At 40.5% G+C, this 22,149-nt stretch overlaps 1 protein-coding gene across 3 annotated transcripts in view; it reads right to left on the reverse strand.

The window, feature by feature from the left end:
• Positions 1-22,149, reverse strand: part of prex1 (phosphatidylinositol-3,4,5-trisphosphate-dependent Rac exchange factor 1) — an 83,921-nt gene that overhangs the window by 32,453 nt on the left and 29,319 nt on the right. For all 3 annotated transcript variants that reach the window (XM_078254388.1, XM_078254387.1, XM_078254386.1), the window contains exons 6-15: positions 21,880-22,041; positions 17,854-17,987; positions 17,417-17,532; positions 15,500-15,649; positions 11,703-11,850; positions 6,532-6,632; positions 4,174-4,277; positions 3,513-3,562; positions 1,271-1,346; positions 817-889 (exon numbers count right to left, since the gene is read on the reverse strand). In XM_078254388.1, coding sequence (XP_078110514.1) covers positions 817-889; positions 1,271-1,346; positions 3,513-3,562; positions 4,174-4,277; positions 6,532-6,632; positions 11,703-11,850; positions 15,500-15,649; positions 17,417-17,532; positions 17,854-17,987; positions 21,880-22,041 — 1,114 coding nt within the window. The remainder of the gene's footprint in view (positions 1-816; positions 890-1,270; positions 1,347-3,512; positions 3,563-4,173; positions 4,278-6,531; positions 6,633-11,702; positions 11,851-15,499; positions 15,650-17,416; positions 17,533-17,853; positions 17,988-21,879; positions 22,042-22,149) is intronic.

A 22,149-nucleotide genomic window follows, 5' to 3' on the forward strand; every position in this document is an offset into this window, starting at 1 on the left:
TGCCTGGGAGCGGCTATGTTTGTGTTTAAATGAGAGTGAAATACAGATGCTTGAGAAGAAATGTGTATGCTTTAAATCATGTGTACATTTAAGCCTTGGTATTGTATACATTCTAATGTTTCACTTGTACTAAGTGTTGCACAATAAGCAGCTTGTGAAATGGTACCTGTCTGCTAGTGTAACCTATTAATGTAATTCACTACTAAAAGGACTGTTACTTCTTCAGCATTCCAGCACTAAGTACACATCATACACTTGGCCAATGAAGATGAGCGATTCAATTTTAGGCCTTAAGCAGTGGTCATGGTTCAGTGGACTGACCCAGACAGCCACATAGCTAAGCCAAACAGCTCTGGTTAGGGTACGCTGCTAATTCTGTTTACGTTCAACATGCTGGGATAGAACCAAAGCCGCTCCACTACAATGTGGTCAGTGAGGTTACCAATACTTGGCTAGACCAGGTATGCAAATTTACCATGCCCTTTTTTCAACCTATGACAGCATGATAGAGGAGAGGCTAATATTACATATTACATGTTACGGGCAGAGGGAAGGACTGACTGTAGGGGGGCAAATATGGGTAAACGCACGATGAGGGAATGATCAAGTCACACAACAACAGTGTGAATGGGCTGTTGCAAAAGAGAGCAATGTAAATAATTGGAGACATCTCCACACCATGCATGTGTCATTGAGCTCCTTTTATCTTATGCAGAATAGATGATCTAAGTGAATTGAAGTCAAAATCCTAGTCAATTTGAGGTGTCTTTACCTGTCCTTCATGCATGTGTGTGTGTGACAGAGAATTTAACCTACCGTGGTGCATGAAGCCATTGTTGCAGAGCCCCACGCCCAGCGTCACAGCGTCCTCTCGGGTCGAGCAGTCTCCCTGGGAAACCAAATCAATGACGCACACTGTCGGTCAGTTACAATGCCTGTTTACACCTTCTCATACACAGCAGGCTGCAGCACCGCTGGCCTGAGTTATCTATGCGTTTGTTGCAGTAAAGATGGTGATTTGTGAGCCACTAAGCGTTCATAAATATGTGTAAAACAAAGACAATGAGAGATTGGAGACTGCTTCTACATGTCCTTGGTTGTGCTCTTCACGATCATTGATTGAAATACAATTCAAGTCTATAATCAAACCGTACAATGACACAAAAAAAGACAGTAATGACAGTTATTATCATTTTATACAACCTTGGCGCCTTGTTTAGTATTATATGTGTTTGGATTAAATGAAAGTCTAATAAGACAACGATTTTACCTGCAAAAGTAGCCAGTCAACCAGTTTGCTGGCAGGCACCACAGATTTAAAGGTTTTCAGATGGTGGTCTCTGTCCCTAAAGAAGCAAAAAAAAAATTCACAAAATGTATTTTAACAGTACAACACAGGTGGCATGAAAGAAAAACACAGTTCCCAGTCTGTGGCTTTACATACAACATGTGTTTAACAGATAACAAAACCTCTCTGTGGTTAACAGCATCAACAGCGAACAGTGTCTGTTTGCGTTTGTTATGTTGCATTTCTTGAGTAACAGACAAAAGACAACATCGTCTCGATTTAGAGTCAGAGAAAGTAAAAAATATATAAATTTCTGTTATTGCCATGACAACATCCATATCATGAGAATTATATATTTGCAGGTATAGTACTACATGTGCTACACGTGTTCCAGACAGTCGTTCTATAGTTTTCTAAATCCTGCCAGACTTAATCATTTTATTATTTGATTCTTTGAGCTTTTTTTGTGAGATTACATTAACAACCACTGTGGACCAATCTGCTCAACATTTACATGTGAAACAGGAAACGCTACAGAGGAAGTGTGGTTGGTTGTGTGACTCGATGGGTGTATCAGAGCCTATGAAATGAACGGTACAGTTGCTTTAACATCTCAATGTTGTGAGTAAGACATAGGGTGTGTCTGGACCACCCATACTGCCACATTCATAATGAAAGCCAAATCAAAATATGTGGACAAGAAGTGTGTTGATTGATACTGCAGACAATGCCTTGAAACAACATGAAAAGCTGCTTCTAGACATCATTTACTGATCAATGATTTTCTGTTTTAGGGAGGGCATTATCTTCTACAGCATAAGACATATATGACACTCCCAAGATTGATTTCATTAGGTTTATATCTGTTTTATCATAAGTTATGTCAAGTGCAAACCGGCGGGTGCTTTGTCACTCAGAGTTAAATAAAACAGAGGCACGGTTTATAATTATTTATGATTCATAAAATGCAATACATCCATCACTCAAAATGTTTCCAAATGCCAATTTAGTGATGGATTAAAAAAGCAAGGCTATATTACATAATATCCTGCTGGCAAGCAGAGGGATTGCCTTTGTATGTTAATAGGATTTGTACCCGGACCAAAAGCTCTTTGTTTGCACCGATGGCAGCCCCGGGCATTTCAACCAGCGGGTGAGTGATGTAGGGAGAGATAGAGGGGTAATGGAGGAAGAGTATGAAGGGAGGGGCTGTGCCAGATAAAGAGAGTGTGTGTGTGTGTGTGTGTGTGTGTGTGTGTGTGTGTGTGTGTGTGTGTGTGTGTGTGTGTGTGTGTGTGTTTGAGGAGGTGTCAGAGGGAGACGATATGTTTTTCCTGTGCTTCTATTTACATTTGTACTTCTATTCTGACTCTTAGACCTTCAGAAGAAAAACATTTTGGTAAAGTGAGATCATTTTTCCACTTCCCAGGACCGATTTTAATTTCAGTGTTACAATTTCTTTTAAGTTAACTCTAATTTAAGACATAGTTTTAGGTCTTGGGCCAATATTTACAAGACTTATTACTGAATTATAATAAGGCTTAGTTTAAATTAACAACTAAGGACTAATGGACAACTGCATTTGTTTATCAGCATATGGGGCGTATAACATTCTGGGGATGGAGTTTGTATATGTGTGTGCATATACTGTATACGGTAAAGTTTATATTTCTATAGTATGTGTATTGCGTATGTATTTCAAGTAAAACGTTTTAGAGAGAGAGAGAGAGAGAGAGAGAGAGAGAGAGAGAGAGAGAGAGAGAGAGAGTTGTCAGGGTTGAAATTTGTGTTGTGTTATCACTTAACTCATGTAAGTGTATGTATATATATATATATAGTTACTAACATACATTCAGCAAACCCATAACACTGTAAAGATAAGAGACAAATGCTCATAACATGTAGCTCTCCTTAATCCTTTAACAGGTACCCCATATAAACCTCCAGTCATGAAACCTGGCATCCTCCACCTTAACTGAATCTTGTACACATGAACCTACAGCAGCTAGAGCCTGGCTGGTAGTCCAAGTTGGAGAGGAAAGGGAGGTTTGAGGGCTCTCATTCCTGGCAGTGCTACTGTTAGTGCAGTCATTACAGAAAGGGGTGACGTGGGCCGAATGCGAACCCTTCATGAATATGCATTCATGCACCTGGACAGCGGAGACATTAGCATATGGAAGGAAAGCGGGAGAGGAGGAGAGAGGAGAGAAGGGCAGGTACTTACTTGATGACAGGTGTGTGGAGGCTGTGAAGGCGGCAGTACAGCCGGACGCCCTAAAAAGGGAAGAAAAACGGAGGCGCTGAGTCATATAACATACACACCTTGGGTAAGCAAGTACAAGCATGGCCAAGAGAATTAACTGTTGACTGTGAAAAGAGTTACCCCAAGGCTATCGTTTGAAGATAAAAGTTTCAAAATCATAGTCAGGTAGGCCAACATAACCAATCTTTATGTCAGATGTTTAGATTCTGACAGAGTTTTCTATGGGAATGGGATTAGTGCCTCTAGAGTATGAACATTTGCATAAACTGTTGATATGTTGAACAAATGTAAACAATCATAAAATTCTTTAGACATTTTGGATACAGAATTTGGCAAATTTTAGCAAAGGTGCACTCGTTACATTTTTGAATCATTCTACAATCAATTCATTTGTACAATGATTTATAAGACTTAATATGAGATGCTTATATGCAATTTTCAAACGCAGCTTGTGCAGCCACTTATCTCTATTTCCTTCTAATTTACTGAATGTAAATCTGATGCATATTAACAATTTTATAATGCCTATCGTCTAAAAGGGCTATTCCTTTTTCCTCAACTTTGGCTTTTACATTACCTATCAAACACCAATAATGATATCCTGATGCAGAATTATAGTTACCTTAGACATGATGTCCTCCATCTCACTGCGGGCCTTGTAGGTACCATCGTCGTAGCGGAATCGGTACAACACCTGCTCGTTCTTGAACTGGTGCTTGTCCGACACTGAAATATCACCACAATGAGATAATGTCACCTTAGCTGGGTTCATAACCTATCAACCTTAAGTATGCCATTTCTCCTTTCTTAAATTTTGTTTTCATTTGAAAAAGCATTCCGTTAACAGTCTAGGTTGTAGATATCAGCGCTACTGCAAGTAGATACATATATCATTGTCCATACTGTATGTACGGAGAACAAGGGATTTGCAGTACTTTGAAATTTCATTTGCCTCTTCCACTCTTAACTGTGGAATAATTAAGCAAAATAAAAACTGTGCCTTTCACAACTTCTTTTTTTGCTTTGAGATATTCTAGTCTTCAAAAAAATGTCTACATTGACTCCAAAAAGATTGATAAGAACATTGATGTTCCTGCTTATTGTCACATCTAAATGGCTAGCATGTCTATAATGTCCACATGTATTTAGATATCAATGGCTGAAGAGCTATAGCCATAGTTTTCCAAGGATGTGTCAGTAGAGCTTAGTGGAGAGTGGCATATGGTTCGGCCAATATGATTTATTGACTGTACATACACACACAGATGCATTACGAACTACTCAATATTTAGTTAAAACATACTTGTATTGAGTCCACCTCTTAATAAACTTTGCACAGTAAAGTGAAAAAAGACTGTCGTAACTTTGTCTGGGCCTTTTCAAACATGCAAGTTTCATAATGTTGGGAGTATAGCTAAGCATTGGGTTTCCAATGTGATTTGTTCCTAACTTTTTTTTTTACAAATTGCATTTGTAGAAGGAATTGTTTGCAAAGCAAGACGTTTGTGGGAAACTCTGCAGTTGTAAATTCTGTCTGTGTTGGGTAAGCCATGATATTCAAATATTTAACATAGCAGACAGCTGCCAATTCCAATAACATCTCCATACTCACATTAATAAACAAAAAAATGTTTGTATCTATAATTAATCCAATAAAGAAAATGGAAAATGACTAATACATACGTACATACACAAACAGATGCATGTTGGAGAAGCTAAGAGTGAAATCTGCCAAACAGAGGCAGTTTGGTTCTACCACAACAAGTTGGCATGGGCTCAAAAAAATCTACTGGTTTTCTCAGTCTAGACTTAAAATGTCCTCATAAAACCAAAGGCACCACACAATCAGCCATTGTAAAGTGTCAAATGTGAAATTTAAAGCACATAAAATGATAGCTGAATTATTATGGGGGCAAAGGAGATGTCAAAATGACAAACATTCAAGTATGAACTGGTGTGATTTAGTGGCTCAAACATGCACAGCTGATTGGATAAAGTTTGCATTACATACTTTAAAATGCATGTGGTTGACTGTCTCTCTTTTTATGTGTCTCTTCACTTAAGTAATGCTTGACTCAGAAAGGGTAGATGGACAGCTTCAATTTGCCACTCTGTCACATTACTTCTCTGTCTGATTTCTTTTCAGTGACTAACTGATGACACCTATACTTTGCCTGCAGGGCCTGAGCCTCTACGGTTTGCCCACAAAACCTCATTGCTATCCCACAGAGCCCTGCATGTCATCATTGTACCTCTCTGTGGTCGTAGGCTAGTGTGAGGGAGGATTTCAGGGTTTTTTCCACAGGTATTAAGGAATGTGAAGGTTGGATCTCAGCAAATTTCCCTGAGAGGGTGGTGTGTATACATTGTGACAGTGGTTTGCACTTACTATGTACAAAAGCCCCTTCAGCAACACTCTGGACAACTGTGTTCATACATTATGCATAGCTGTTTGTGTGTGTGTGTGTGTGTGTGTGTGTGTGTGTGTGTGTGTGTGTGTGTGTGTGTGTGTGTGTGTGTGTGTGTGTCATCCCTTAATGCATAATTCAGGTTGGTGGTCCTGTGAATGTCACACTCAAGACAAAAACAGGGAAGGGGAAATAATGTAAGACACATTTCCAGAATTATTATTACCAAAGATTGCCTTTGGATCATGGTGGTTTCTACCCTAAAATTGGGTGCTCCAACAGGAAGTGGGGGGACAAATTCATAACATGAATGGGTCAAACTATTGCAGAAGGAGAATGTGAATCAGAGAAAAAGAGAGGCAGTAAAAGAAGAACGAGATGACTAAACAAAAAAAAAAAAAAAAAAAAAAAAAAAAAACAACATGACAAGGGGAGCTGCAAAGAGCATCAAGATGCGAGTCAAAAGTATAAAGGAATAGAAGATGGGAGAGGTTTAACTAAAACAAACAAAGAAAATCGGAAAGAGATCAAGGAAAGGAGAGAGAGAAATAAAGGATTTTGTTTCGTCTCACCATGGTGAATGATGCCATTTTCCAGCAAGGCCTGTCCCAGGTTGACCCCCTCGTCAGGCTTACTGATCTCTCCACTCTCCATCATCCATGACACAAACTCACTGAGAACACAAAGACAAAGAAGCATATGATGAGGCATGGTTTCTTAAAGTGGTAATCTGTTTGCTGTTTTTGAAATTGTTACCATCCCTGGCACTGGGCTCCTTGCTGTGCTGTCTTTGCATTGAACTTCACAGAAATTACCTGGCAGACACACAGTTTGGGTGCCCCTATGTTTTGTCTTGTTTTTCTGTCGATATGGTTGGTATTTTTGAAAGTACCCCCATTTACTATCAAATTCATTCATTAAGCCTCTCATGCTCATGGCTTATATAATAAATACATAAAGTTTGATCCTTTTTTATGATATACAGACCATACCACACTCATAAAACCTGCAACACACCCCTTGTTCTGATAGATAAGCTCTTAAACACTAACTGTAGAACATTACATTTAAAAAATAAAATGCAAAGAAAACCTGTAACGTTATCTATAACACCTATGTATATGTGAGATGTTTTGATATATCTACTCCAGTGGGGGGTTTCACTGCAGCAGGGGCGTCAAACTCAATTTCCTTAAGGGCCACACTAGAAAATGAGAATCACATTGAGAGTCAGACGTAGAGTTTATTGCTTTTATGTCATGGGTAAAGTCAAATATCTTTGAATTATTGCGTGTCTCATGTAGTCTTCTCACTTACAGTTTGGTCGGCAAAAATGTCGAAAAAATGCCAAAAGAATCAAGAAATGTTGGGAAAAAACGTTGTGAAAAGTGACAAGTAGGTGGGCCAAAATGTATTGTGAACCTAAATGTATATAGGGGCCGGATCAAAATTAGCAAGGGCCCGGATTTGGCCCGCGGGCCTTGAGTTTGACACGTGTGCACTACAGCTTAGTCTTCAGTTGAAAACAGCATTTTGGTATTTTGGTTAGCCAAAGCAACTTCCCAGCATATGTGCAGAGGTCCTTATTCACTCCTTGATAAGTTGTCAAAGTCTACATGCACGTGCCACAGTCTACCACTAAAATATAACAATGGGGAGTTCAGGTTGCTGCTCTAGCAAGGCAGCAGCACCAGTAGCCAAGGCGTTAAAGACTTAACAGTATCAGTGCTCCAGTTTCCCTCCAGAGTCATTGCACAGAGCCTAACTGCTTTTTATTAGTTTTTGTTGGATTATGTTGTTTAAGCAGAAGAAGAAAAATGAGATTTAACCCAGTGCTTTGTTTGTATATGAAAACCACTGGTATACACTGCTGACTGTGGCTCTGATTACTAAATGTGTATAGTGTGAGTTGGTATTTTCAGTGTGCAGCAAATTACTGATTATCCAGAATGAATGGAGAGTTTGGAAAAGAGAATAACTTAAAAACTAAAAACCAACTATTATAATGGAGTTTGGATTGTCTAGTACATTGTCAGATGAGATACAATTTAAAATGTTAAGCTTGAGCTCTACATTTTATATTTTTGATAGTTATTTTGCATTTTGCATTTTACTCCCCACTTTTTCTTTATTGCACCACCTTAATGTTTAAATGTCAAACTCCACAGTTAAGTACTATCTAGCTCACAGTCATTTCACATGATTTCAGCAAGTATTTGTGCCTGTACTAACTGTGTCCACCCCACCTTTGAAATCAAAATTGCACTTCTGCACATTGTGGCCAGTCAGCAGAGGTAACCTAGGGAAGGTAATTTTTTCCCCAGACTATTCCCAACTGTAACAGTTTGTATTTCAATGATACATGTACAATGCATATAGGATTTGCCTTGCAAGCAGAGCCTATTGCTTTCAGTAGACCAATATCCATTCTGAAGTGGAGTTGGCCTGGATGTTGTTCACTACTGAGAGCCTTGCGCAATGCAATATCTTAACACTGTGCAAGGCTCTTGCAATTTAGTCTGTCAGTATGACATTTAAAATGGTTACAGTTTTAATGAACTACTTCGACCACAGGCACAGACAGTGCATCTACAATACATATTCATACAACAAAGTTTCTCGTTTTCTCTTCAAATATCCCTCAGGCTTTGGTACTGTACATGCATTAACTATCCAAATTTAAGCACTTCAGCTCCGCTCCCTTTTTGTCACACCCAGTGTGCGCTGAACAAATGTTTGAAGGAGAAAATTACATTCTCCCCTTCTTCGTCTTTCATGCTGCTGAGTGAAATCACTTCCCCAGATAGTTAGTGAGTGAGTGAGTGAGTGAGTGTGTGTGTGTGTGTGTGTGTGTGTGTGTGTGTGTGTGTGTGTGTGTGTGTGTGTGTGTGTGTGTGTGTTCCTGAATTCTAAGATTGAACATTTCAGCATGGGAACAATTTCAAAGTGTGTGTGTGAGATATACAGTATGTGCGTGCGTTGATTTACTTTCAGGCAGTCATGCAACGGACGTACGAGTGTGTGATTGCTTAGCATGCATAAATGACAAGCAAACAAGATGTGCGGCCGTGCGTGCATAAAAAGATGACCCACAAGCATATGATTGCTGTGTGTGTATGATAATGAAGAACTGCGAACACCTTGAGCTGCCACTGGTTCTTTATGTCTGCCTGACGCACAAAAGTATAAGAGTATGTTATCAATTCATTGGGAAAAGAATGTGTTTTCATGCCAGCATTATTAGTGTATGTATTTTTTGTCTCTCTGTATGTTCATGTCAAAGCCGGTGGCTTAATTGGTGTGTGTGTGTGTGTGTGTGTGTGTGTGTGTGTGTGTGTGTGTGTGTGTGTGTACATAAGAGTCAAGTTAATTTTGGACACAGAGCTGTGATGGAAATTAATATGATGAGCAGGCATTGTGTGTGTGTGTGTGTGTGTGTGTGTGTGTGTGTGTGTGTGTGTGTGTGTGTGTGTGTGTGTGTGTGTGTGTGTGTGTGTGTGTGTGTAAGAGAGACGCCAGAACCTTCAGTCACACACGGAGAAGTAGAAGACAGGGATAATGGATTTGGGGGAATATCTGCTAATGATTGGTTGCGCTTCTGCATATATATATATATATATATATATATATATATATATATATATATATATATATATATATATATATATATATATAGTTCAGCAACATTAGCAAATTGGCTTTTCAAGTGACCCCCTAGACTTGGATAGACAACTGCTGTGTCCCTATTCCACATACTACATTCTGACCGTGTGCCGTATATATACTACATACTAATCTTCACTTGTGTTGCAGTAAGTACTGTACTATACAAGAAAACAACTTACTTTACGGTTTTATACTAATAGAATACAAATACAATATACACAATATTGGTGTCATTGTACTGTCTGTAAATTATTCTAACTGCAACTTTAGGATGTTCTGGCAATTAAACTTCACAAAGAGATTTTTTTTTTTCCCAAACACTTTTTGTTTGTTTTCTAAGATCTTTCTGGAGCCATCTCACCACCATTTGCTATTTATCTTAATTTGTTCCAGCTCCATTTCCATTGTAAATTACATTGTGGGACAACAGTGTGCATCAAGTGCACGCAAGTATGAATACTGACTTTTTATAGTGTACTTAATTTTGTCTTGTTTAAAGTAGGAAAACACTACATGCTCAAAACCTGCTCTGAAGAAACACAGTATGGAATTGGGTGAGAAAATAGATTTGAGAACCAAAACTTAGTGGAATAGAAGCCAACCCAGAAATGGAGCAGGTAGATCTAATTCTATCCTTTCCTAGAACAGCTCTCCTCTTACCACAAAAAAAGTACAATACAATACAAGAAAATTAGGACGTTAAATCCCCACAAAAGATGCCAGGCCAGCACTGGCACAACCAAAAAAAGTAGCAATAAGAAAATGTAACGCGAGGTAACACCGACCACCTTCCAATGTAGATAGACAGACAGACAGAGAGACAGATGATGGAATGATGCTATCGAGACAACAAGGGTGCTATCAAACCAGCAGTCAGCATCTCTGTTTAATGCAATAAGCATTCAAACTATGGCCGCTGCTAATTTCATCAGTGAGACAAATGCAGAGCTAATGCAGGTTGCACTCATCGGCAGGAAATGACTGAGTGATAAAGTGAAGAAAGTGGGAGATGATAGAAAGTGAAAAACAGACAAACTTATACCACATGGATGAGGCAAAGGAGGAAGGGAGTGACTGAAAAAGGATTGTCTGAGAAAAGAAGCATCCATGTTAGCAAATATTGAAATTTAAACCAGCTCGACAGCCAATGTTCTGACTCTGACCTACTAGTGGATGGGGGCAGGAAAAAGCATTACTTCAATGAGGATAGTAAAAGCGCACTGTTCTTAACAGTAGGGCCTATATTCTGACAGGGAGTGCTGAATGCTGACGTACACATTTTGGCTGAACGTAATTCCTGGAAGATCTCAGGATCCTGACCGTCTAGTGAGGTACATTAAACAGAGAGAAGAAAACACCCAGACAAGGACTTCATGTGACGCCACCACGATGGAACATGTCTCCCAGAAACACCATTACATTTTTGAGCGAGCCATTAAATTTGCTTCTTGGCAGCAGCTGATGTGATAGTACTCAATGCAGTGTTATCGTCGACTGCATTCACCTCTCGAAAAACTATTTCACATAGGTGATGCATTTTATGAATTGTAATATACTGAGAGGCCATGCTGGCAGTTTTGCAGACATTAATGGTTGCTTCCTGGTTTATCTTTACAGTCATTGGTCTCCATCGTAGCCTTGCCTAATTTTATTTTTCCCTAAAATGGTGCCGGAAAGAATTTTCATTGCTGCTCAGGATCTCACAACCGCTGGCCTGAGGGACACTAAAGCAAGTCTTTCATTGTCTATTCATTGTACTGAACATCAAGGGGACCGAAAGAGGGGTGGCTTGTTGCAGAGCTTCAGTTTGCAAATAAAAGTCTGGGTGAGTATGTGGGGAGCAACTTGGTCTTTTCTATGAACCATGAGAGGAGACTCATTATGGAAAAGAGGATGTAGGGATAATACAGTTTAGGCATCTTGCCAAGACTTGGGGAGACTGGATACCAGCTCTTTTGAAAGCCTGCTGATCTTACGTAACGACAATTTGTAAGGATCCCCCTGTGAACAGCATAGCATTGCAGTCACATTCTTGGAACCTGAAGAAACCAGGCACTAAAGAAGCAAAGAAACTCACTTTCCCATGAAGCACTTGGGTACAATGCTGAGCTTCCTGCGCCGATCCTTAATCAGGTGCCGACTCTTGGTCATCATCATGTGGTAGAGCTTCTCCCCCTTCTCTGCAATCATCACATAGGCGTCCCGCTCCATTCCAAGCTTGAGACCTACAAACAAAAGAGAAAAAAAAATGTCAGATCTAAGAGGATTTGTCAACCTTCCCATCAACCGAATGAGAAACATTTCTGTAAAAACAGTGACTCTATCCCAATGGCAAGAAAAATACAGCAGACCCATTACTGGACAAAAAATTCTACTTGCTTTCCACAGCTTCCACACGTGTCAAAGCCAAAAGGCAAAGGCCGTCATGGTGCTGTTAGAAGAAACAAATGGACCTTTGCCTGGACGGCCCGGTTGTGTTCTGGTATTGTGCAGATGGAATGAAGCCAGGAACAGAGCATGGCGGCATGGGGCTGCCACAACCTTACTTTCTGAAACAAACCCAGATGGTAATCTCTCCTAGACAAGTTGTTTTTGGGAGTAAGTAAAGTTCAGGAGGGCAGTGTGATCCTGATCTTATTTCTGTGTTGGTTTGTTAACTATTATTCCTCTATTGTAAAGCACTACATGTGAGGGCGTATTGTAAGGCTCGCTGCCCCAGTAAAACCTCTCCAGTAAGTTCACAGTTTGAGCCGCTTAACCTCACCGTGGATTTGATGAACTTCTGAACCGCACTGTGAGACTTTCTGACTCGGGGCAACTCAACTCTGCTGCACTGTGGCTCCCTAAGCTTCTTAAAGGCCGTTGTACAGTCACCGCATCCGAGCTTGCGTGCGCCAATGTTACGTCAAAATGACGTAGATCTCGCTGGTGCGCCAGGATTTTGAGTGTGCGTCCAGAGGGCGCGCACCGCTTTTTTTTCAGCGGTGCACGACAAAGTGGAAACAGGAAGCCTGAACGAGCTCGAGGGTAACTGGACACCAGGACTCTCAGAGTGACTGCAAGTCTCACTTGTAAACGTACTGGGTTAAGAAGAATTCTTTTATTTATTTAACAGTTATGGCGCTCCCATGACGTCACACTGGCACTCGACAGGTCGGCTGTGGCTTGTACACCACACGTTTTACTCTACTGAGCGACACATCAATCTGCTGAACTCAACTATAAAGTATTCTGATCACGTTGCAATATGCTTGACAGAAAACTTATTTGGTACAGCTGGAAACCGATCTAACTTGGGATCTTTGTCACTCGTCAACCACCTTGCTTTCTCTTCGGACCCTGACACACACAAGTTGACAATCTTCCGTTGTTAACCATTGTGCCAGTGAGCCTTGCTAAGGGGCTGCTCAGCCTAGCAAATCAATGAATTCGCCCCATTTAGTGGCGCTTCTCCTTATCGTTTTGGCTTGAATATGGTAGGGGACTTTGTTTGTCTTCCTGAGATGTTTTTTGGACTACAAATACAAACTGCTGACTAGTTATTTCCTCTCATATGTACATGCTGGCGGTCATCTGGCATTTGGCTGTAGCCTTTGAAGTGACTTTATCTGCAAATATGAACAGAAGGCACGAGGAAATGTGCGGCAATGCAAGGCATTTGATCACTTAACCTTTGTCACTATTCCTTTGAGGTCGGCTTGGAGTGCCAGGGTCCTTAATATTTTCGGACTCTTGGCTGTCCACTGCAAACTGTGCAATCCAGTTGAAAACAGATATCTTTTTTGCTGCATTACGCAACTTATGGCTTTGAAAGTAGAAGTGTTGTGGTGGAAGCCTGACCAACTGAGAGGGGTGAGACAAACAATGTAAAAAGTTACACTGCTAACTCTTAAGTCTCCGGGGTTCTGTACTGGCAGCCTGTGATGGAGGTGGGTTTATATTACATTTGACAGCAGCTGGAGTAGACTTAAACAATGAGTGTCATTGAACAACAGACGGGGCCTGTCCAGCGCAGAGGCCCCTCAGCTTCTGTTCCAGCTGTCAGAGTTTGTCTTGTGCTGCTCCTTGTCTTCCTGCACTCATTGGCATGAGCTAATACCCTATCGCATTATCTGACCCACGCATTTTCTCTAAACTGTCATTAAAACAGTGATAAGACAAAACACCTCCAGCTGGCAGTCTTTTAGGAGGGTTCAAGAGAGCCACATGTCCAGCACACGGAAGGACCACAGCAATACATGGAAAAGGTCACATTAAACAAGGCGTGTCAGGAAAAGCAATAATGCATGAAGGGGAAGACATGAAAAAGAAAACGTTGCCAGGATTTATTGCAATAAAACTTTATCATGTACTGTAGCTGTCTAGACTGTAGTTAAGAGGTTGAGAGAAAGGTAAGCACACTGAGAGCAGAGTATACTGTGGAGAGGGTAATATAACGGGAGAGTGTGGGGAAATTGGGCACTGTGACTGATCTGGCATCTGTTAGCCTCAGGTTGATTTCTGCCGGGTTGAAACCAAACACCACAAGCTGCAGCACACTCGTTCGTACTTATTCCTACTCTGAAACCCTTTTATCACAGGATCAGATGCTTATGACGTCGACCTCCGTTGTGGATGCTAATTAAATGTGAATGTACACAGACAAAAATGCAAATATTTATGTTGACAGTTGTACTCAGCTAAGACGCATCGTGTGCAGCTGAACCTTTGAGATACATTTAGCCAAGTAATGTTCCAATAGCTTTAGGGATCCAATTTTGATTGTTAGCCATCAATGCTATCAGGTGACCTGTTGTGTGCAGCCCCAAATCTGGTTAAAGCCTTTCACACTGTCTAATGCACACAACATAACAAAGACAGGTGGTCGGTGCTGAACAGGTGGGAACACAATTTAAGGCAAAAGAGGGAAGTCTGAAGGAGCAACAAGAATATCAGTTTGCATTACTAATCTTAAATCAGTGGGTGTGGTGCTGTGTAGGGCTTATTTTTACCATCAATGAATGAAGTGTATTTCTTTTGGGTGAGACTAAACACACTTTGGATTTTTGCACACTAATCCAAAGCTAATTCCACATCAATTCATTACATGGCTGCAAAACAAACTGCTGAAATTGATGCTACTCTGCCTTTAAGTCTATGCAAGACACACTAACACTTTTATTATTGTAAAAATAGATCCAGATTATCTAAAATGCACGTGTATGATGTAATTGAGCTTCACTTTCTTTGACGAGCGAAAGCTCTTCTATTTAAAGCGAAGATGCTGTTTTTAGCATGTTTGTTGTTTATTAATGAGACATCAGTCACTTCACACCGAGGGCTTTGATTCGTCTTATACCTTGATTTTTTGTTTTTTTATGTGAAGATTGTTGTAGTAATCTGCTTAGTGCACAGGTCAACCAGGCCAACTGTAGACGTCATGTCACCTAAGCCTCTATTTACTAAACAAAGGCAGGCAGCTTGTTCAAGGTGGGACATAACCGTAGGACACAAACACTGCATCCAGGTCATAAGCACATCTACAGTCTGTGTTTGTTACTGTGTGCCAGCTGAGGGAGCCTTGATGGTTTGTGAATCTAAGGTGACACCAACCTGTAGGGCAAATAGAGAGGATGGAAAAGCAGAGGTAGGAGAAGAGCAGGAGGCGCTTCTATACACCATCCTGCAATACATCCTACCTGTGGCAAGTGTATTTCAAACAATTAAAGCATTAATTAAAAAAGAATTGCTCACACTTGTTAGTTTCCTTGTAAAACATGGTCTGTGCTGCCATGTCTTTCTAAGCAAGATCATTTTCCATGAGGGGAACTCTAGTACTAAAAAAAGGCCCATAAACTATAAGTGCCGTATATTGCCTAAAAAAGTGTTACTCACATTCTCTCTGCTCCCGTTCCCTCAAGATGGCGTCCAGCCACTTCTGCTTGTCCTCTGCATGTTTGGCCATGCAGACAAACCACTTGTTTTTAGCAGTGTTGTGGATCTTCCATCCGTTAGTCACTGTGTAGTTGTTGCTGTGATAGTCCGCTGCAAGGCAAAAAAAAGTAATCAAGAAATTCATTTTTAAAATGGGAGAAGGGTCATAATTAAATGAAAATTAAAAGACTTTATTATATAGTAGGGTAAGCTATGATTTGTCAGGCCTATATTGGAATGGCATTTCGGGTTATACTTAAAAACTTACTTTATAAAATAAAATTTACTAATGTAAATTATCTCTCTGATTCAGAGTTTTATGTCAAGCTTGTTTTTCTTTCTCCTCTTGTTCTCATGTTCTCTCTTAGCATTTTCATTTTGAGAGAATGTGAAACCACAGACATGTTTACACTGACCTCAGTGAGTAAAGAAAAGTAATACTGTGTATACGCATACCACACTTGTAAAGATGTTGTATAAGTTAGCATTAGAGTTATCTCTAACTAAAGTTATTTACTACTCCAGCAATGATTTACAAGCCAATTAAAATAATAAACATGATGCACCATAAGAGTAGAAAAGGCCATCTTTTCACTGACTCAACAAAATCTTTCCTTGTATCCCTTTCTAATTTTATCATCCATTTAGCTGCAGGTGAGCAGCTACTGAATAATGAATAGCCTCTGGTAATGGGGTGCATTAGTCTCACGCTCAAAGGTCATATAAATAGATCTGATACTTCAGGTCCCACAGGGAGGAGCTCCTGCTGACCTGGGAAAGCATGGAACTAGGTTTGGACACACTACTGTGCCGAGTCTCTTTTAGCCACTGGGATGGAAAAGATAGATTCTCATAAAATTTTATGTAAGTACATGTTGAGATCTGCTAAGGTGGCATTTATCAAGACAGAGAGGTGCATGAGTCAGTGGAAATGATAGTATGTTTAATGCTTTCATTTCTTTGAATTTGAATTCATTTCACAATAAATTAATCAAACTGGTTAAAAATCTGGTTGAAAATCTGGTTGAAATCTGGGTTATCTGTTCTTATCATTTTCAATAGAAAGTCAATGATAACCCCACATTTCATATCTTATACACTTAGTAATCTGGCCATCTGTGATCTGAGAGTTCACACATGCACGCATTTTCAATGCGGGACCCCTCGGTTCTGGACTAAGGCATGTTTTTCTTTGTGGTTTCCCCTTCGGCAGCCTAAATGTGACAGCCAGCAGCCAACATGCAGAAAAAAAGGGTCATGTGAGACAAAAAGGGGGAAACGTGAGAGAGAGGAAGACAAAATGTTTCTACTAAGCCCAGCGTTGTGCTTTGCAACCAAACCACAACAGCAAAATAAGCTGGGTGACAACCTTACAACCTCTTAACAAGCTCTTAGACGAGTCGTTAATCTTTGGCACAATATCAACCTAATACGTGAGCACATCAAGTTTATCTCCCAGCTCGGGCTTGCTTTTGCACTTCAGATTTGTAGCAACACCTCAACCCATTACTGAATAGCTGACATCAAAAGGTGGTACGTGAGGTTGCGAGCTACATCCTGTTTGAAACTAGGTGCAAGTATGATACTCCACCCAAACTGTCAACAAGTACCTGATTCATATCCAACCACCAGTTTATAACTGGCACAGTTTCATAAACTAAAATGTGAAATAAAAAATAGCACTATAGGCAAATAGAAAGTAGTTACTATTACTTTAAATGCACAATGTCATTTTTCGTACACTTGCCATCAAAATGAACAAACCAAGAGCTTGGGTAACATAGCGGTTACATCAGAAATAACCACAGACTCAGGAGAAGTTGCATGAATGAACATATAGACACTCTCCAAAGGTAACGCTGCTGGGAAAACACAAACCTGTTCCATCTTCCACATTTTCCACCTCCATCACCTCAGTGTTGATTCGGCCTCTGAACACATAGAGGGGCCCGTTGATAGACTTGGTCCTCTTGGTGGACTTCTTTCCAGAAACCCTACAAAATGGGACAACACTGTGGTTACACTCAACAGGGAAAACATCCGTTGATGCCAGTGCCACAGTAAGAAAAGAACTTGTGTCTTTAACACATGTACATTCATGCAGACACAGCTATGGGAGCAGCAGACACGTGTAGTTGTTTCTGTTTTGTTTGCATACTAAAATCCTGTCTACACAAACAGGAATGTGGACATTTGCTCCAATTTTCTATGTCTGGTTTCTCTCCAGTAGTCAGTCAATAAAAATATTTCTGAATGCTTTCCTGTTCCTTCTCCTTTTGGAAGCTGCTGTATAGTCCGGCGGTTGCCGTTCTCACCTGGACTTTCTCTTACAGTAAACCAAAAGGTTGTCGAACAGGAAGAAGACACGTTCCTGGATATTGCCTGCTGAGATTTTAAGGAGATTTCCGTGAAGCAGCAGCTCTGTGCAGATATCTGTCAGGTTGGTTCCCTGAAACAACAACAAAAAAAAAGATTGAAAAGGAGATTAGCTACTGGCATTATTACTGTAACATTAAGTGTGACACACAACTTAAGATGGCAGATTTATCTATCATGTACAGGGCCGTTTGTCATTTTGTTTTGGCATGGAAACTCTGATAGCACTCTCAGTCTAGACTGAGGAGTTGCAAACAAAACATTGTTGTCTGTATAAAAACTTGAAGAGTTCACAGCCTCAGTGAAACAATATGAAATTCAACTTTGACATTGTGAACAATTATGTTTTCCATTCCATCGTCAATGATAGGAAAGAGTAAACTCAGCTGCCCCCCACCCAGCTTCAATTTACACCCAATGCAAAAATATTAACTGCACGCTGTTCACTGCCAAGACAGTTAGCCACTGGCAAGTCAATTACAGAACTTGTGATGAGTTACACCAAGCCTTCCTGTGTGTTTATAACACATAGCAGCTGGAGAGTTTCCCCAACATTACTGTAAAGTTGTCTCAAACTGAACCTTTTTGCAAATTCATAATGTGTAAATTAATTGGAAGCACTAAACACTAAAGTGGCAGGGCAGCCCTGCATAACTGTTACCTTGGCCTACATATAGTTTCCTGTGGGGCTCTGGAACTAACAACACCTTTTTATTCTCTTCACAGGATGTAAGCACATGTACACACAAGCTACAAATACATGCCTGCATTCATACACATACAAATACAGCTGTATATGCATAGTGGAAGGAAACACAGGACTCATGACATGGTACAGACCGTAGGTGGAAGTGCTTAAGCCTTATTCGGATGAAATGCTTCGTCCCTTTGTCAATTTAAAAAAAATTGTAAAATAAAAGCCTTGTCAACTCCCTTGTACTTATTCAGAAAAATGTATTATGCTACTCTGCAGCCTACCACTTTCACTGGATATGATCGGGCCTTAAAAGCCGTCGCTATAGCCGTCAGCTATCAAATACACCCCAACCCCAAAATAATCAGCAGAATGACACAAACACTGGTCTTTCAAGCAAGTTCAATGTTTCTCTGTTCAACATATATGCCGCATTTTCTATATTGAAATGTCTGAATTACATTAATCAGCCATTAAGTAGTACTTCCTCTCATTTTGAACGTATTACTGAAATTTAGAAAATTAATATTTAGAAAAGTGATCCATGAACCTTCCGGTCTTTGCTCACAAGGTTGTTGACATCAATCTGGACCCGTTAGGAAAAATATCTTGTTGACTGACCACAGCATGACATCTAACTAACCTTTTCACAAAGTGGCTGAACTTCAGTACCTATTACTAACATTATTTAGGCATCATTCGTTTTAGGAAATCATTTTCAGTGTTTTCACATTTCCAACTAGGGAACAGTAACCACTTTCACAGATACATGCATGAGCAACCATGCACTCACATGTTCCTTTAATTTGTTTCCTACTATCAAAATTCAAATAACCGTGGAAATATTAAAGGATTTCATTTAACATGGATAACTTCCTCAAGTGAGCAGGAGTAGATAAACATGCTGCCCACCAAGCTGTCAAAACATGGTTTCTAAAACATTAAATTAAACAAAACATCAAGACATCTCATTACTCATTGTTAAACGGATCATTCCACTCCATTCATCTGGAACTAAATACACCCATGTGCTGACTTAGGACAAACTCCCCCCTCTGGCTTGTAGAGTACCCACCACCCCTCACCACAGCCCCACAGGCACACACACATCAGACTTGGACTTTGCGGTTATCTTTGATGTTTCTGACATGGGTCCACCAGAGACTAGTGGAACCCCCCCCGCTGGCCACACCCCCTCTCGAGCATCCATAATTGATTCCCATGAGTATATATTTATGATGGATGTTCATTGCTCCGAAGTTCGCAGAGAGAAAACGATTCTCTGAGCTTTTTCTTAAGGTGCATACCGACAGGGTCTGGGGAGGGGATCGTATTTCAGACGATTGATTCAACCTCGTGTTAACTGCACTAACCTGAGGTGGGGGTTGGCATGATCGGCTTGCTTGTGCCAATGGCTGTTGTCTTTGAGTGTTGTGAGGTGTGTTTGCAGGCGTGTCTATGCTTTCCTGCATTTATAATGTATATGAAAGCTTACCACCATAGAAATACATAGTGACATGTATGTGTGTGCACGTGTGTGTGTGCGCGCGTACACAGTGTATCTGAGAAGCGGTAATGCTCCTGTGCCTGATTTGGCACTACTGGAGGCCTCTTCCATTATAGCTGGAGGTGATTAGCCTGGAGAGTGGCTGGAGAGAGGAAACAAGTACGAGGCTAATGCTATAAGGTTGAAGGCTCTGTGGGGGGGGCTGAAGTGCTTTTCTGAGCTTCTACTGAGTTGTTCAGAGGAAGTGCACAGAGAAATTGCCTGTCTAGGGCCACAAAAACAACAGTCGGAGGTTTTCAATCAAATTAATTTGGCTGCAATCTAATGGCTGTGATCTGTTTGATGACCAATATCATTTGAGCTCAATAATCATTCTTGTTCATGCAATTTAGGTAAATTAGCCCAACATTAACCCCACATTAAAGTGACTCAGCGATACTACTTGCTGTTAGGATTGTATCTAACTAGAGCTCCACCAATTTTATTGGCCAATATTGGCTTATCGCAGACATATCTGTATCTATCGGTATCAGCGTACATGTTGTCAAATATGAAAACGACGGTTGGGTGATTTAGAGATAGTGTCATTACTTAGTTCCTTATGTAAATGGTCAGCAATAGACTAATACTGAACATACAGTACTGATGTTTATTTAGCTATTTTATTTTTATTTATTCTTTCATTTATCTGGTTTCATTTCTAGAATTGGCTGACATTGTAATACAATGAATGTATAATAATGTAAAATATTCTTTAATACAGTTATTTATTTAAGAAAGCAGCCTTTTGAGCGCCTTTGCATAGTCATATTGGTGCACTAACTAAACAATTAATTGTAACCTGTTCCCAGAAAGCCTAAAGTTATGTCTTCAAGTTCAATGTGCAACTACTATCAGCCTAAACTCAAAGATGTTAAATTTAAAATGTTAAGAAAAAAGAAAAGATGAAGAAATGCACAATTAATTATTCATCACAGGGACAGGGACAAGAAAATATTCGGTATGGTCTTTCACTGTCAATATACCCAAACTGAATAACCAATTATCAGGGTCAAATTGTGACATTTTTCTGAGGGAAAGGGAGAAGTGGGGCCTGTTTTGGCAAGCGAATAGTGGGATGTGTGATGTGGGATGCCCCCCCACCCCTCTCTCCAAAAGGTCCCCTCATATAACCCTCCCAGTGCATGTGAGACTGGAGCTCTGCTTCCTAAGTCTCTTCTGATTGGGCAGTATGCCTCTTGGCATCCCCATTGGCACCCTGTGTGGGTGGATTGTCCCATTGGTGCCTGCTAAGACAAGGCCTCTGTTGTGGTGGGTGAGGGAGGCGTGAAAAATGCACTGGACCCTTCGCTCGGCTCCCAAGCCCCGTCCGTGGCCCCTGTGCTCAGAGCAGTGATTTGGCTGCAATAGTTCTTAACTCTTCAAGATAGATGGCAACCGTGGTGCTTGAGCTCTTTTTAAAATAAGTTTGGCTGTGTTTGTCATAGTTAGGTTACAGGACTTTCGCTTCTTTGTACCTTGTACAAAATCATAATTGTGTTGCATTTCAGGATGCTATAATTTTTACCCTCTGAATGTCACAGAAATACCCCTCGTCGTTTTGTCATGATCATTCAGCTCTCAAGGTTTCACTTCTCAAGCAAGCAATAGCTATTTCCTTATTTAATTGGCCCTTTATCTTGCATCCCTGTGACATACGAGTCTCTTCATGACTACTGTCTGACCCTTTCTCATTCCCCCTCACTCTGTCCTTCTTGCTCTCACCTCCCAGCCCTCAATGTGGGACTGCAGCTGTTCCAGAGCCTCCAGTTTCTCCATCTGCCTCTTGGTCTCATTGATGTTGGAGCAGACAGCCTTCATGGCCTGCAGAGCCTCTTCCACTGCTGGATAGTCAGCATGCTTCTTGGGGGTCCGCTTCAGCAGCTCCTAGGTTGGGAAACGGGGAGTTGGGCTGAGTTTTAAAACAAAAACTGTAGACTTTCCAGAAGTAGTACTTGAAGTATTGTACTGTGACCCTGAACAACAACCTCTTCT

This window comes from Sander vitreus, chromosome 7, assembly GCF_031162955.1.
Source record: "Sander vitreus isolate 19-12246 chromosome 7, sanVit1, whole genome shotgun sequence".
In the NCBI taxonomy this organism is placed as follows: Eukaryota; Metazoa; Chordata; class Actinopteri; order Perciformes; family Percidae; genus Sander; species Sander vitreus.